A 14,148-nucleotide genomic window follows, 5' to 3' on the forward strand; every position below is an offset into this window, starting at 1 on the left:
CCGACCGCAGCCCAATTTCCCTTTTTGGGTTTCCCAATCCAAGTGTTTGGAAAAGGGCTCGAACTTGTGCATAGTTAGAACAAGAAGAACGTCATCCTGAAGCTTTCTTGATTCAGACAACAGTTCACCTCTCCTGCGGGCACGGTAAAGGCGGATCTACTCCTGACTACGGGTCCAACTTCGCACTTGATCTTCGCTACCTGGACGGCTAGTCACAATCCGAACCCGGTTCCTGCATGCGGCACAGCACAGGAAGACCGGCCAAAACGTCAATCTCAGACTCGACCAACTGGACCAGGACGACTGCATCTAGTCTGCATCCTTGATTGCTTGACCGAGGGCCAGAAATCAAAGAGACAATTCTCCGTGTTCGAAACCGAAAAAACATTGGCTCCTCGGAAAGATCCCCCAAAGTTCTCCTGTGTCCAATAATGACTTGCATACGGTCAAAACTTGAGCGCTCGACGGTTGGGAGCGGGATCAAACTCATCGAGAAAGACGGTCATAATGACCGACTTCCGGGCTTTTCTGCAGGAGCCCTGATGATGCAAAGGGAAGGCCAATCATCGCGGTGGATGGCCGGCCGGCCCCTTGCAGGAGAGGCTGGGACCTTACTGCCTCAGGCACACAATCCCGCTCTCAACAGTCAACACCCCCGGTCCCTTGAGTTTGGGATTGAGATGTGGGATAGCAGTTCAATGGATCTTTCGATTCCATCTACAAGCACTGCTCAAGCTCGGTGCCATAGCAAACGATGAATCATGGATGGTTGAAGCTTCAAGTGGATGGCATCAATCATACAAAGTTTCCGCAATAAACTCTCCGAACCAACGGCTAAATGCAGTTCGGTTTTGGACGTATCGAGTGTTGGACTACCTGTAGTGCCTGGTGAGTCCCAGGCCGAAAATCACAACGATACCTACAGCCCCATCTTTCTCGAATGATCTATAGACACCTGCCAAGTCGATGAATCATTTCCTGGTTGTTTGGCTGGACTGTTAAGCGAACTGAGCAGCAGATCGCCAGTGTCTCCTTCCAAGATCTTGTCCCCAAGGGAGGGCTAACCAGTGCAAGGAGTGAAGATTCAATCAATCGACAATGTTTTCGAAACAGGGATCCGAAGATCTGATGCTTGGCGCTCGATCCATTCATGGCCTCAAACTCGGGCGACTACCTCTTTTCAGGACTCGAACCGCCTGGTCGGCATCGCGATTGTCCAGCATTCATTGGCATTGGTCAGTGATGACGAATGATGCAAGGCTGCGGGTGAGTATTGTCTATGATAGGTTGGTTTCATACAGGTGCAGAGCAACGCAGCTCTGTTTCTTCTATCCTTCCAAGTTCTATGATTGCAAAGCGTCCCTGATTTCAATCTCCACCTGGCCCGTAACGGCCTTGAGCGACAGGCTCCGGAGGTCCTTGATGATCCAATCGGCACCCGCATCTTTCAGTTGTTGAATGGTGTGGGTAGTTTCTAGGGCGACGACCTTGAAACCGGCGGCCTTCCCCGCCTTGATTCCGGAGGGCGCATCCTCGACGACCAGAATATTCGTCGACTCGCCCAGGTTGAGCCGCGAGCGGCCGAGCCGGTAGCACTGGGGGTCTGGCTTGCCTTGCTCCACGTCCTCTGCCACGACGAGGAATCGGGGGTGGGCCAGCTTCAGAACTTCCAGCCACCCCTCAACCAGAGGTCGGGTTCCCGACGTGACCACGGCCCATGGGGCGCCGGCTTTCTCGAGAGACTCGAGCAGATTTCGTGCGCCGGGGATCTCAGTGGCGTCGGAGCCGAACTCTCGTGGAATCAATCCTTCGACATGTCTGACGTCTTATAGCAGCCCCAATGTCAGTGACGAGGCGACCTCAGGACAAAGTGTTCGGGGTTCCAAGAAAGCCGGTTGGTTTCTCGGTTTGTAACACACACACGCCGGGCCACACTTACAATCCCAATTGGCTTTGCTCTTGTCGTACAATGCCAGAGTGTCGATACTGCGTCGGCCATGGGATGTAGCTAGGATGGTCTTCGGATCGACGCCGAGTTCTTCGGCGAGCCTACGTGAATCAGTCAGCCAGGAACGTCGAGTGCCGGACAAGGTAACGAACTTGTGCCAGTGCTTGACGATGGCTATGCGGGGGGGAATGGTTAACATGTTGGTCAGCACGGATGCATAGCAAAGTGACGTACCGTCTGTGGAATCGACAATGGTGCCGTCAAAGTCGAACAGCAAGCCATCAACGGTGATAGTGAAAGGAGGGGCAGAATATGACCCATGGGCCGACATGATGCCAAAGTTTAATAGAATTTGAGTCTATCGTCCTGACAAAAGGAACAGCAATCAACGAGAGACAGAATAAAAGCAAAGCCCTAGACACACCTCAAAATTTCAAAAGTCTCTGCACATCACATTATCCGTACGGAATCTTCCCCGACTCATCGTCAGGATCTTTGCACATCCATTATCCACCATGCCACCATGGAAATGGACGCTGATTGGCTGGATAGCCGGAGATCGGAGAAATGATGTTCCTATCATAGCACCGATGAAATCTTGGCACAACTTATCGATTGAACTTTTTGCCCACAACAGGAACAACCATTGTACCTCTGGTTGCTTTGCAGTGGTACTTGAATCTGGAGAGAGGGTAGCAGGTCAAGATGGTGAAATTAGGTATGCTTTTGATCTGGCTTGAAGATTGGGGGAAAAAGCTCGGAATTGGATACTGATTGAGCTCCAATCGGCAGGGAAAAAATCAAAGCGCACGCCCACGCGGCTGCGAGCAAAGATTCAGAAAGCCAGTGCTGCGAAGCAGCGAAAAATGAGAAAGTTGGCGAAGAAGGTGCGTTTAGAATTATCACCCCGCGCTGATGTTTGGGAGGGGGGTTTACTGATATGCTGATTACGTAGGATCCAACATGGCGATCAAAAATCAAGAAAGACCCCGGCATCCCCAATCTCTTCCCGTACAAGGAAAAACTTTTGCATGAGGTCGAGGAAAAGAAGCGATTGAGGCGAGAGGCAGAAGAGCGCGCGCGAGAGGAGGCGCGCAACCGGCGCAAGGCCGAAAAGGCCGCCGCGAAGAGTGAAGGCCAGGAGGATGGTGATCTCATGATGGAGGACGTCGAGCAAGCGTCTGTGGATTCGTCGGACGTGATGACAGATGACGGCGCCGATGAGAAGAATCCCATGGCAGCACTGCTGGAGTCGGCGCAAGCGCGGGCCGCGGAGTGGGAGGACAATGATGACGAGGACGATGATGATTTTGACGACGACGACGACGAGGAGGACGACGAGGATGAAATGGATGAAGACCGCCCGGCACTGGGGATCAATCCGGAAGACATCCCCACGCTGGCGACGCAGATCAAGTCCAAGGAAGGCTCGCGGCGCGCATTCGACAAGGTCTTCAAGCAAGTCGTGGAGGCAGCGGACGTGGTGCTCTACGTGCTCGACGCGCGAGATCCCGAGGGCACACGGTCGCGGGAAGTCGAGCGTGAGATCATGGCCGCGGAGGGCGGATCCAAGCGGCTGATTCTCATCCTCAACAAGATCGACCTGGTGCCGCCGCAGGTGCTCAAGGGTTGGCTGGTGCACCTGCGACGGTACTTCCCGACGCTACCGCTGCGGGCGTCGAACCCGGCGCCCAACGCGCACACGTTTGACCACAAGCACCTGACGGTCAAGAGCACGGCGGAGACGTTGCTGAAAGCGCTCAAGTCGTACGCAAACGGCCAGGGGCAGGTGAAGCGGGCCATCTCCGTCGGCGTCATCGGCTACCCGAACGTTGGCAAGTCGTCCGTGATCAACGCGCTGATGGCGCGGCTGAACCGCGGCCAGAGCCACGCCTGCCCGACGGGTGCCGAGGCGGGCGTCACGACGAGCCTGCGCGAGGTGAAGCTCGACAGCAAAGTCAAGCTGATCGATTCCCCGGGTATCGTCTTCCCCAGCGAAGCCAGCAACACCGAGAAGAAAAAGAAGAAGAAATCCGCCGCCCAACGCGCCGAGGACGAAGCCCGCCTCGTGCTCCTGAGCGCCGTCCCACCGAAACACATCGACGACCCCATCCCCGCGGTTAGCCTCCTGCTGCGCCGCCTCTCCTCGTCCGAGACGCTATTACAGAAGACGCTCGACGTGTACGGCATCCCGCCGCTGTTCCCGCACGGTGGCAGTGACCGGACCACGGACTTTTTGATCCAGGTCGCGCGCAAACGCGGCCGGCTCGGCAAGGGCGGCGTGCCGAATCTGCAGGCTGCCGCCATGACGGTGATTACGGATTGGCGTGATGGCCGGATCCAGGGATGGGTCGAGCCGCCGACGTTGCCTGTCGCGTTGCCGGGTGCTGGTGGTGGTGGTGGCGAGGCCCCTGCCGGCGCGGATACGAAGGAGATTGTGACCGAGTGGGCAAAGGAGTTCAAGATCGAGGGGCTGTGGGGAGACGGGCAGCAGGATGAAGATGCCATGGTTGAGTAGTAAGACATGTCTACTCGTACTCTGTACTTTTTTTTTTTTTTTTTCTCTTTCGAGCATATACTTGTACATGGTTTGGCGTTTTGGGTTTTGGTGGTTTTAGGTATACTATCTAATCTTTGAATGCCAACTGTAATGCAGGCTTTGGGTCATGTCATGTCATGGGTTTCCCATAGTTTTTTTTACCTCAACTCATCATTGTCGTCGTCTCTTAATCGCTTGCCGGTGCCCTCGTAGGACTCGTCACTTGCATCGCTGACCTCGTCATCGTCATCGTCGGCGGATCGATCTTGTCGATCAATATCCTCGACAATTTCCGCACGGTCTACCTCCTCATCTTCCGCTGCTTCCTCCTCTTCTTCTTCTTCCTCTTCCTCTTCCTCCTCCTCTTCCGGTTCGTCCTCGACTTCTTGTTCGCCACCGTCCTCCTCCTCCTCCTCGTCGTCCTCCTCATCGACCGTCTCATCCTCAATCCCTTCGTCCGGACCGGAAGACGACCCATCATCCCGCTTCACGCGCTTCCGCTTCGGTGCTCGCGCCTCATCACCACCTTCCGTTTCTTCCCCATCAGGTTGATCCTTGTCTTTGTCCTTCTTCGTTGCCCCCGCAGTCTCTCCATCCTTGTCCGACTTCTTCTTCTCTCTCGGCTTCTGCTTCTTCCTCTTCTCCGCCAATGCCTGCGAATACGCCTCCAACTCCCGCTCCAGACGCGGCCGGAAAGCATCAAACTCCAACTGCGACAGCGCAGAGAGTACGTCCGAGGGCGCAATGGTTCGTTTCATGGTTGCTTCGTTGGCGCTAACCAATTCCTGTCAATATCCAGAAGAGAGAAAAAAAAAATAGAAATACATACTGCGAAGCCACATACGAAACAAACACCGTCGCTGCTCTCTGGATTGCGAGCATTGCATCTTTCTGGATTGTTGTATTGGGCGGCAGGACGCTTTTGGCGAGACGTTGAGTGATGGCTCGGGGGAGGTAGAGATCCTAGAAATTATTCACGACTTTCGATGAGCTTGATTTTCTTCTTTTTTTTGTTCGAACCGCACCTCAACGCTAATACCGCTCTCGGCTTGTGCTTTGAGTTGTTGTTCCGTTGTTTGTTGGAGGGGTTGTTCGGCGCCGTCGCGTGCCTCCGTGGTTGTTGATGTTGCGGATTTTCGTGGTGGCATCTTGAGTCTTGTTGTTTGTTGTCTTTATTCTCGGGCAGTAGTGGTATATAGACTCGTAGAAATGGCGCGAATGGGATAGGTATGGGATTCTCGCAGAAGGGTTGGGGTGGGTGGTTGAGATATCGGCAAGATTCAGCTTATTGTAGGTAGTAGATAGTATAGTAGCTTTGTCCTTGCGGTTTTGGAACACGCCCAGGAGTAGTACGTCCTCAGAGGCTAATCACGGCGAGCTGTCTCCGTTGATGTCTTGTTCGATCAATCAATCGCGTCGAAATCGCTCACGTTGGTTCAATCCATTTCATTCCTCTTGGATTCACGCATCTGAAATTTCAAACATTTTTACGTGTCCGCCCGCACTCTTGCCTATCTGGGTATGCATAATACATAACCTACGCGTCGAAGCTAAACTCCTTCTGGAAGGTAAAGCCATACAATTATCTCAAGACTTGAAACTGGTCCATTATTATTAGGTCAACCAAAACCACCAGCTCAACCTCAACGCCTCCAACGCCTTGTAGCAAATAATACAGATCAATATCTAATCCCCATCCGATCCTGATCGGTGGACATGTATCATGCACCATGCACAGCACTTCCGACACATCAATCTATCCGGGACCTTGCATAGTCAATCGAGATGTGTATATGCTGGCCGGAACACGTGAAGTTGCAAACGTATTATACTGTACAGATTATTCCGCTGTCGTTGCGCTGGGTTCAATCGTAGCTTGCTCGACCCGGCCTTCCTTTGCGGAGCCCCGCCAGTTGACGAGATTCGGAAACACGGGCGAGTTGTTGCGCACTGCCTCGGGCCGGATGTCCTGCATTGGTTTGTGGGTGTCGTCGCCGCTCTTCTTCTTTGCGTCCTTGCCTGCAGGAACGCTTGTTGTCGCCTTGGTGACTTTGCTGAATGCGGTGATCTTGGTTGTCGGCTTGACCGGCGGCTTGGCCGTGCTGGCCTTGGGCGCCTTGGTCGATGGCCCCTTAGTAGTAGGCTTCTTCTTCGTATCTTTGCTACTTGGTGCCTTGGGTGCAGTGCCAAACAGTGATGTTTGCTTCGTTGCGGGTTTCGATGATGATGGTTGCTTCGGCTTCTTGTGCGGGAGCTGGGAGTCGTCGTCTTGGCTCGGGCTCGGTGTGGGAATGCCGGTTAGTGGCTCGTCCTTCGGTGTGTTGGCGGCCTCCGGTGTAGAGTCTTGCGATTTCTTCTGAAGCTCGGAGACAGACTCGTCCTCCGTATCCGGTGAATCATCGTCCCAGTTCTTGAGATTCACCAACCGCGCCACCGTGTCACAATCGCTCTTGACAATGAGGTCCCAGCAGTCCTCAAACTCCTTGCCCGACGGGGGTTCATTGTTGATCCACATGGCCACGCCGTTTCTCCGACTTCGAACGACCTTGCACAAGCTTTTCACCAGACGACGAACGCCGGGAATCTTTAAGCTTGTTCCAACGACAACTACAGCATCCGGGCGAGATCGAATGTCGGCGTTCATGACTGACGCAATCGCTTCCTCGTCCGGATTGTGTTCGTTGTACAGGACGATGCGCGGGCGCATCTTGCCCACCCCGTGGCTACGTTGCCCCGTCGTTGTCCGAATCTCGTCCGTCTCGGAGCAGGCCGGGCAGGCAGGGGCATCCGGGCCAATGAACAGCTCGGGCCGGAAGTCACTCATGTGGCGACACTTTTGGCAGATCATCTTGTCCAGACTGCCGTGCAGTTGGATCGTGCGTGGCCACGGTGCCTTGGAGTTCAATGGCACCTGGGTCGCCAGCGGCGGGATTGATGTTTCGAGGCAATCAATATTCTGCGTGTAGAGTCGGCAGAGGCGGTTTTCGCGCGCCATCCGGGCGAGCATGTGGTGAAACGGCGTGGGGGACGAACGGGCGGCTTCCTCAGACAACTTGCGCACCATCTCGTGGAAGGAGGCCGTCAAGGAGTCATCTCGATAGACGGCCGCGTCGAACAGCAACTTGCCCGACGCCTTGAGGTTGTGCTTTTTCTGAAGCGACTTGAACAAGCCATCTGCTGATCGGAAATCGGGAACTACAACACGGTTAGTTTGCTAGGAATAGGATGAATAAAAAAAAAGAAAAGTCACGTACTTCCGGCAGAGGTCGAGATGCCGGCACCCGCAATGACGATGATCTTGCGGTGGCGACGTAGCGTTTTTACCAAACAATCAATCTGCTCGCGCTGCTCTTCGCGCGACCGCTGTGCCGTGGCCGTGAGATCGAGGTGCTGCGTGGTGCGCGGCTTGGGCCCGGACACGCGGCGTTTTTTCCTCGCTGGCTCTTGGCCCGACGGACGCGACCGCGACGCCTCCTCATAAAGCTGCGAGGGCGGCGGCGACGGGTAAAACTCTGGGGGCGTCTGAGGCGACGTCGGGGGTGAGCTCAAGTCCGACAGATCTGACGAGTCGGACAGGATGTCATTGGCATCTGAAGACTCGGATTCTACGGCCCAGGGGGACCGGTCGGCGCGCTCCACCATGGTGGGCTGACTGGGAGGACAAGGGGAGATCGCCACGGGAAGAAAAAGGCTCAAGAAAGCATGCGGGAAGAGTCGAAACGATCCCTTGTATTCCTGGGGATTGGGGGCAGCGCGGGGGGAGAAGGGGGAGTAGAGGGCGCGGGCGAAGTGAGAGAGGGAGGAATACATGGAGGAGAAAGTGGTGCGGTTTAGTTAAGAGATGGAATTGGGGGGGGACAGAGAGTGTTAGGGCATTTCGGTTTGCACACTGAGAACTTGGGCCGGCCAAGCACCGGAACCCTTGTTTATTCAGACCCCAAAATCGGCCAAAAAGAAACGGAAACCGCTCTTGTCTCTGGCCGGGCAGAATTGCGGGTTTCTCAGCGACAAACATGATCCTCTTCCGCTCAACAGTCGAGTACGAACTGAGTTATGCATTTTCCCATCCTCAATGCAGATCAGAGTCCCCATTCCTCCCAGATTTCGCTCATGCAAAGCATTCGCATGCCGCGTCGATCTACTCCGCCAACTGGTGTGAAGATGAATGCCAAGACTGTGGATTGTTTGGCCGGTTGTCCGGGATACGCACTGCGCTTGTATCACGTGATGATAACAACAGCCCTCCCGTGATTGCCCAAAGGGGAATAGCGCCCGTTGCTATCGGGACGGCGCCACTGGAGCAGTGGACGGGTCCGGGTCAATGCTGAACAATTACATGGGCGACGCGTCTGCAGAATGCGTGTGAAGTTGCTATCAATTTGATGAATACGGAATGTGGTTTGGCGGTTGCTGAAACTGAGTCTGTGATATCAAAGTGAGATTCGAGCAGCCTGCTGGTTTTGGCCTCACTGGGCTCAGGCTTTGTTGAGCTGGTGGTGTAATAAAAAAAACATCCATGAACTAGGCCAGGAACATGATTCATCCGTGTTGACAGTGCGATCGGCCGCAGGATATTATTCGTTGGCCATAAGTCAGGTCATTGTGTGACTCAGCCCATCGGGAATGCTTCTGAATCATGGAGGACGGGAGCCTGGATGTCGACGATCTCTTCGGTGACCCCAATTCCCTGGACCTGGGCCTCCCAGCGGCCCAGCCCACAAAGGGCCTCGCCCAGCGTCTGGATGAAATGCGTCTGCTAGGCTGCTGCCAGTATGTACACATACACACGTCAATCCGACGCCGCCGGTCTTGTGGGAGAGCCGACTAACCGACCGCACGCAGGAAGGTGGCTTGGTCCCGGCTCGGGTGCATTGCCTACATCTCTCAGGATGGACAGCGGGTGAACATCCGATATCTCCATTGTCGACCCAGCGATGGCAAATGGGTTCTTAGCGACGATCACCCCATCCCGCAGCTGACTGGAGGGCACACCTTGGTGCATCTATCCTGGAATGAACCCGGCTCCGAGTTGGCTGTCGTGGATGCCTCGGGCCGGCTGTCGGTTTTCTCCATTTCTTTGGCATTGAACAACATTGTCATGAGCCGTCAGACCGTCCAGGACCAAGCAGATGACGGCGCTCAGGTCGTTGGCATGGCCTGGCTCAACGCCCCGCGTGCGGTATGCCACCCCGTTGCGGCATGGTTGGGATATTTCTGACGCTACATCTAGTATCATGCCTTCCACCAAGCGTCCAAATTGAATGTCCGTTGGGAGTACTCCTCGTTTCGCCGTCGGCCCATTGGTCCCTTTCACCCAGCAAACAAGTCGGCCATCATTTGTGTGACCAGATCGGGGGTCCTGAGATTGCTCTACCAGGACCCTGATAACAGATGGACAGAAATATCTACTGACCTGAAAACGACTGCCCACTCCGATCGCATCCTGACTCACGCCGCGATACTCCCAACACCAGGTACCAAGGCCCCGGACTGTCTTGGATGTTGGCCGGCTAACGTAATAACTCAGGCGGCATACTGGTAACGACTCACTCCGCCGATGGGCGGATTAGTTTGTATCGCCTGCAAGTGACATGGACACCCAGTCAATGGGATCCACAGGCCCGACCTTCGTCAAACCAAAACTTTCCCGTTCCAGCATTTCGAATATCGCAGAGCAAGATCGAGCATCCGAGTCTGATCTTCACCCCGAGCCGAGACCAGAGCCAAAGTGCAGGGGATGCAGCGCCGCCTCCGCACAACCCGCTGTATTTCCTGACCAGACTCGAGATCATTCCTGGGCAGTCGGAGAACACACCTGGCTCGTCATCCGGACCCTTGATCATGGCAATCTATTCTATCCCGGCTCAACCTCAGGCGCAAAATCAGCAACAGAACACGCCGCCTTCGGTCATCGTTCGATGGCAATTGGAGACGACCACACTCAGTTTACATCCTGTTTTTGAGGAAGTTATCGCAAGAAAGGCAAATATTCAAGCCAAGGAAAGTATTTGTTGTCTTGGATCAGGGCTAGACGATGTGCTTTTACTGACACATAACAGACCAAGGTGGATTTCCGGAAATTGCAGGATATCTATACGGATAGACACGTAATCTCGATCGAGTATAATGAATTCGGCAATGTTCTGGTTGTCGTCTACGATGACGGCTCGATTATCTTCTACGATGCCAGGACGATGACCCCTTACAAAGGAACGGGAGATACCAACACCGTCACAAGCATGGCACAGGCGGGCTTCCAGTACCCAATGGACGCACCAGGTCGGTTATGGAACGCTGCAGTGGTCGACTGTCTAACACGCCTGTAGGGAACCACATCTGCTTCTCGCCGAACGGCTGTCTGGCAGTTGTGCTAGACAGCGATTGGCAACCGAAATTGAGAATGATGGAGCATTCATTCGGTCAGGAAAATGGGTCATTTGATGAGAGTACGCCTTGCCTACCTACTCCTGGAGACTTTGGCTGATGAGTTTAATAGATAAATATTCCGCCGCGATTGCGGCCCTTGCATTGACATTCAGCCGCGGCTGCGGCAGCGATCTGAATACGGACGACATCTTGATGATCCTTCTTCGACACCTTAATCCTGACGCGCAAACGACTTTTATTAACGAAGTATACCGAGCTCTACCGCTCAAATGCGACTTCACGACTGAGCAGGATAAGCTCATGCAGCAGCAGTACATCCCGCGCTGTTTGAGTCTCCAGGCTGCTTTAGGATTCAAGAACTACTTTTCGTCGCGCACGCTGTCGGCGTCCCTTTGCTGGTGGATTCTGCACATTCGACACTCTTGCATTGTGCTCACCAGCTTTCTCAAGTACAAGGCACAGAAGGAAAGCGAGCCACATGACCTAGGTATGCCAACTAACATAGTCGGATCAATATTTTTTTTGCAGCTGACTTTTTTTCAGATGTTTTGCGAATGGTCCATGGGAATGTCCGATGGGCGCTGGATTTTTCGCATTACATCCTGGATGGGCTGTTCGAGTTGGCTGATGAATTGCAACCGTACTTCAATGACAAGGAAGCGTTTGCGCAGAAAGGTACTCCTCCACCGGCGGACAAGAAACGGACAATATGACGCTAAACCCGTACTAGTGAAATCGACATCATCGCTACCGCTGCTCCTTGTCCTCTGCAGCATGTCCCGGGCTTTCCTGCGAACAATCTGCCGCGGATTGCGCGGCGTGTACAACAACCACACAACATCGCCGCTTTTGGGCGAGACGCGAATGTACTACGGCGAGATCTGCCAAATGATGAGCAAATCCCCCGCGCCGATCGAAATCTACGAGAAGTTCCTCTCGAGCGTCGACTCGGCCGTCCGCCGCGCCTACGAGAGCGTCGGCTGGAGCGAGAACGAGCGGCCGGGACCCGAGCGCGACCTGCTGGTTAACTGCCGCATCCAAAACGTCCTGGTCCCCGCCATCGCGGCGATCCTGCAGACTGCGCTCCCCGCCATCAGGCCGGAGATTGACCACATGGCCATCTACCTGGCCGACTACAGTTGGCTCGGCGTCCGCGCAGGAGATCGACGCACGGAGTACCTGCGGCGTACGCGGCCCGTCGATATCATCAAGAAATCACCCGTTCGACCGGCGCTCGGCCCTGCCCCTGGCCCCGGTCAGGAGGGCGGCAAGCCTGGCGGCCCGACAACCCGAGGCCGGCGGAGATGTACCCGCTGCTGCGAAATCTCCGGGGATGTGAGCATGCCGCGCACGGTGTTGTGGTTCCGGTATATTGTCCTTGTAGGTACGATTCGACAGTGTCCCTGCGGCGGGTTGTGGGCGTTGGAGACGGTACCATCATCCGAGGATGACGTGGGTGGGCAGTCAGCCTCTGCTGCGTCGACGTAATCCCTGGGACTTTCGGGTTTACGCTAAGTGAGTAGTAGCTCTGTAGCTGGGTGCACGGAGTTGATGATGAATAGCGAATGACACGTGATGGCTAGCCATGTCTTTCCGTGCAGCCTTCATGCTGTGCAGGATGAGCTTTGTATAAATTGATCCGAGGAGTTATTTTGTCTTAGGAGGATGAGCTACAGAGTGGCCGTTGGTGGTATTGCACAGTTCATCCACCAACGAGCATAAACTCGAAGTTGAGACACGACTGAAATTGCACTCTCTCTAAGAGAAAGACGAACGACTTGAAATCAAAACTCGGGCCATCTGCGTTCCATGCCGGGACCGCGTTTCCCGTGCGACCCGCATGTTCAAGAGTGATGCGACAAGGGATAGAATGGGGAGCTGCTCAGACAACGCACTATGTCGTCCATAGACTATGATTGCCCTAGGCACTGGAGAGTCTCCTATGGCAAAGCGATCATTCCCGAGATGATATGCGCCCACAGAACGTCACTCGCGGATGCCGTCTTCCAGAATCCTCGAGGACTCGAACCTCGGCTGGGAACTCGGAAGAAGCTACTTATTATTCGTCGATTTATCCACTCCTCCTCCATGGCTAGCCAGGCCAAAGACCTCACCGTCGCCGAACGTTTCTGAGATATCTCTGGTAGGGAAGATAAGAATACAAATCTGTCCCGATTCCGACGTATTGTTTGCTCATCCCACACCATCAGAACACTGCCAGCGCTACTGTTACCGTAGATGGCGCTGACAAGACCAGATTTCGTGTTCTCATATACCTGTGATCCAATCTGTGTTCGTTAATCACGTAGCTATCAGACACGGGGAGATCCACGGACTGTAGCAGCACATGCCCAACTAAAAGGGATGTGATGCTTTGTCGTTCGAAGTCGAGTCTTCGCCAAGTCTCCAAATTCAACGATCCGACTTCGATCACTTCGTGAACGTCCTCTATGTATCAGACTAGCTGTCGCGAATTGTACACAATCTTCGTGGAATATGTCGATGCTTCTATATCCATGGGAGTGAACCAGGCTTCTTAACGGGGCCGACCACACTGCAAGCCATGCCGCCATCGGAAGTACTCGTAGGTCTTCGGCATCGGTGGCAGCTTCTTGTACATCAGTGCCTTCCACGGCCAGAAACTCAAAAGCGTTTGGCGCAAAACAGACGTGATGATCGCATCGGAGAAGAAAGTCGAGCGCCAATTGTTTCGAGACCTATGATGGCTCTGGTCAACAACATAAGGCGACCCGTCAACACCGCGGGCGCGGGCAAGGCACATGCCTAAGTACTTATCCTCTGACTTCGGACAACGTCGGCTGGATCCAAGTACTCGACGATCTGCAGCAGCAATTCGAGAGGCAGAGTTCACGATATCATAATAATAGTAATTCTTGGATCGCGCTTGATTTGACTGCGCTTTCATATGCCGGCCAATTCTCTCTTCACAGCGGTTAGCCTCATGTTTTGCAAGTTAGATTCGAGAATCAGGTCCGACATACGAGTCGCGACGAGCATGGGAGACTACTAGAAACGACATTCCAAAAACTGCGCGGCTTATGGACAAAACCCGCTACCGCGATTGCAAAACAGTCAATTCTCAGGGCGAGGATTGTTCTTGCAGATCTATATATCTTGGTTATGGCTCCCGAAATTGTCTCCATTCCGGAAAGTAAACACCGCAGTTGATCTGTTCGACCGCCTGACAAGTTGGAGACGCTTGCTGCGCTGGGTCATTCAGCTCAAGGTAAACCACCAACTGGCAAAACTAAGT

The 14,148-nt window shown here is 54.1% G+C and overlaps 5 protein-coding genes across 5 annotated transcripts; 2 read left to right on the top strand and 3 right to left on the bottom strand.

The window, feature by feature from the left end:
- Window positions 1–1,343: 1,343 nt before the first annotated feature.
- On the bottom strand, window positions 1,344–2,279 carry VTN31DRAFT_6259 (uncharacterized protein; the record flags this gene model as incomplete). Its single annotated transcript, XM_069406849.1, has 4 exons — window positions 1,344–1,825; window positions 1,940–2,049; window positions 2,101–2,122; window positions 2,183–2,279. 4 exons carry the CDS (start codon window positions 2,277–2,279, stop codon window positions 1,344–1,346), a joined length of 711 nt encoding a protein of 236 aa, XP_069259341.1.
- Window positions 2,280–2,653: 374 nt separating this feature from the next.
- Window positions 2,654–4,466, top strand: VTN31DRAFT_6260 (uncharacterized protein; the record flags this gene model as incomplete). Its single annotated transcript, XM_069406851.1, has 3 exons — window positions 2,654–2,666; window positions 2,741–2,835; window positions 2,904–4,466. The coding sequence occupies 3 exons, from the start codon at window positions 2,654–2,656 to the stop codon at window positions 4,464–4,466; spliced, it is 1,671 nt and encodes a 556-aa protein (XP_069259342.1).
- Window positions 4,467–4,645: 179 nt separating this feature from the next.
- On the bottom strand, window positions 4,646–5,635 carry VTN31DRAFT_6261 (uncharacterized protein; the record flags this gene model as incomplete). The annotated part of the gene is made up of 3 exons (XM_069406852.1): window positions 4,646–5,261; window positions 5,317–5,450; window positions 5,513–5,635. The coding sequence occupies 3 exons, from the start codon at window positions 5,633–5,635 to the stop codon at window positions 4,646–4,648; spliced, it is 873 nt and encodes a 290-aa protein (XP_069259343.1).
- A 692-nt stretch (window positions 5,636–6,327) lies between these two features.
- On the bottom strand, window positions 6,328–8,129 carry VTN31DRAFT_6262 (uncharacterized protein; the record flags this gene model as incomplete). Its single annotated transcript, XM_069406853.1, has 2 exons — window positions 6,328–7,682; window positions 7,742–8,129. The coding sequence occupies 2 exons, from the start codon at window positions 8,127–8,129 to the stop codon at window positions 6,328–6,330; spliced, it is 1,743 nt and encodes a 580-aa protein (XP_069259344.1).
- Window positions 8,130–10,681: 2,552 nt separating this feature from the next.
- VTN31DRAFT_6263 (uncharacterized protein) lies at window positions 10,682–12,362 on the top strand (the record flags this gene model as incomplete). The annotated part of the gene is made up of 5 exons (XM_069406854.1): window positions 10,682–10,766; window positions 10,814–10,933; window positions 10,984–11,361; window positions 11,418–11,549; window positions 11,605–12,362. The coding sequence occupies 5 exons, from the start codon at window positions 10,682–10,684 to the stop codon at window positions 12,360–12,362; spliced, it is 1,473 nt and encodes a 490-aa protein (XP_069259345.1).
- Window positions 12,363–14,148: the final 1,786 nt, after the last annotated feature.

Source organism: Thermomyces dupontii, assembly GCF_041956625.1.
Source record: "Thermomyces dupontii strain NRRL 2155 unplaced genomic scaffold VTN31scaffold_6, whole genome shotgun sequence".
Classification (NCBI taxonomy): domain Eukaryota; kingdom Fungi; phylum Ascomycota; class Eurotiomycetes; order Eurotiales; family Trichocomaceae; genus Thermomyces; species Thermomyces dupontii.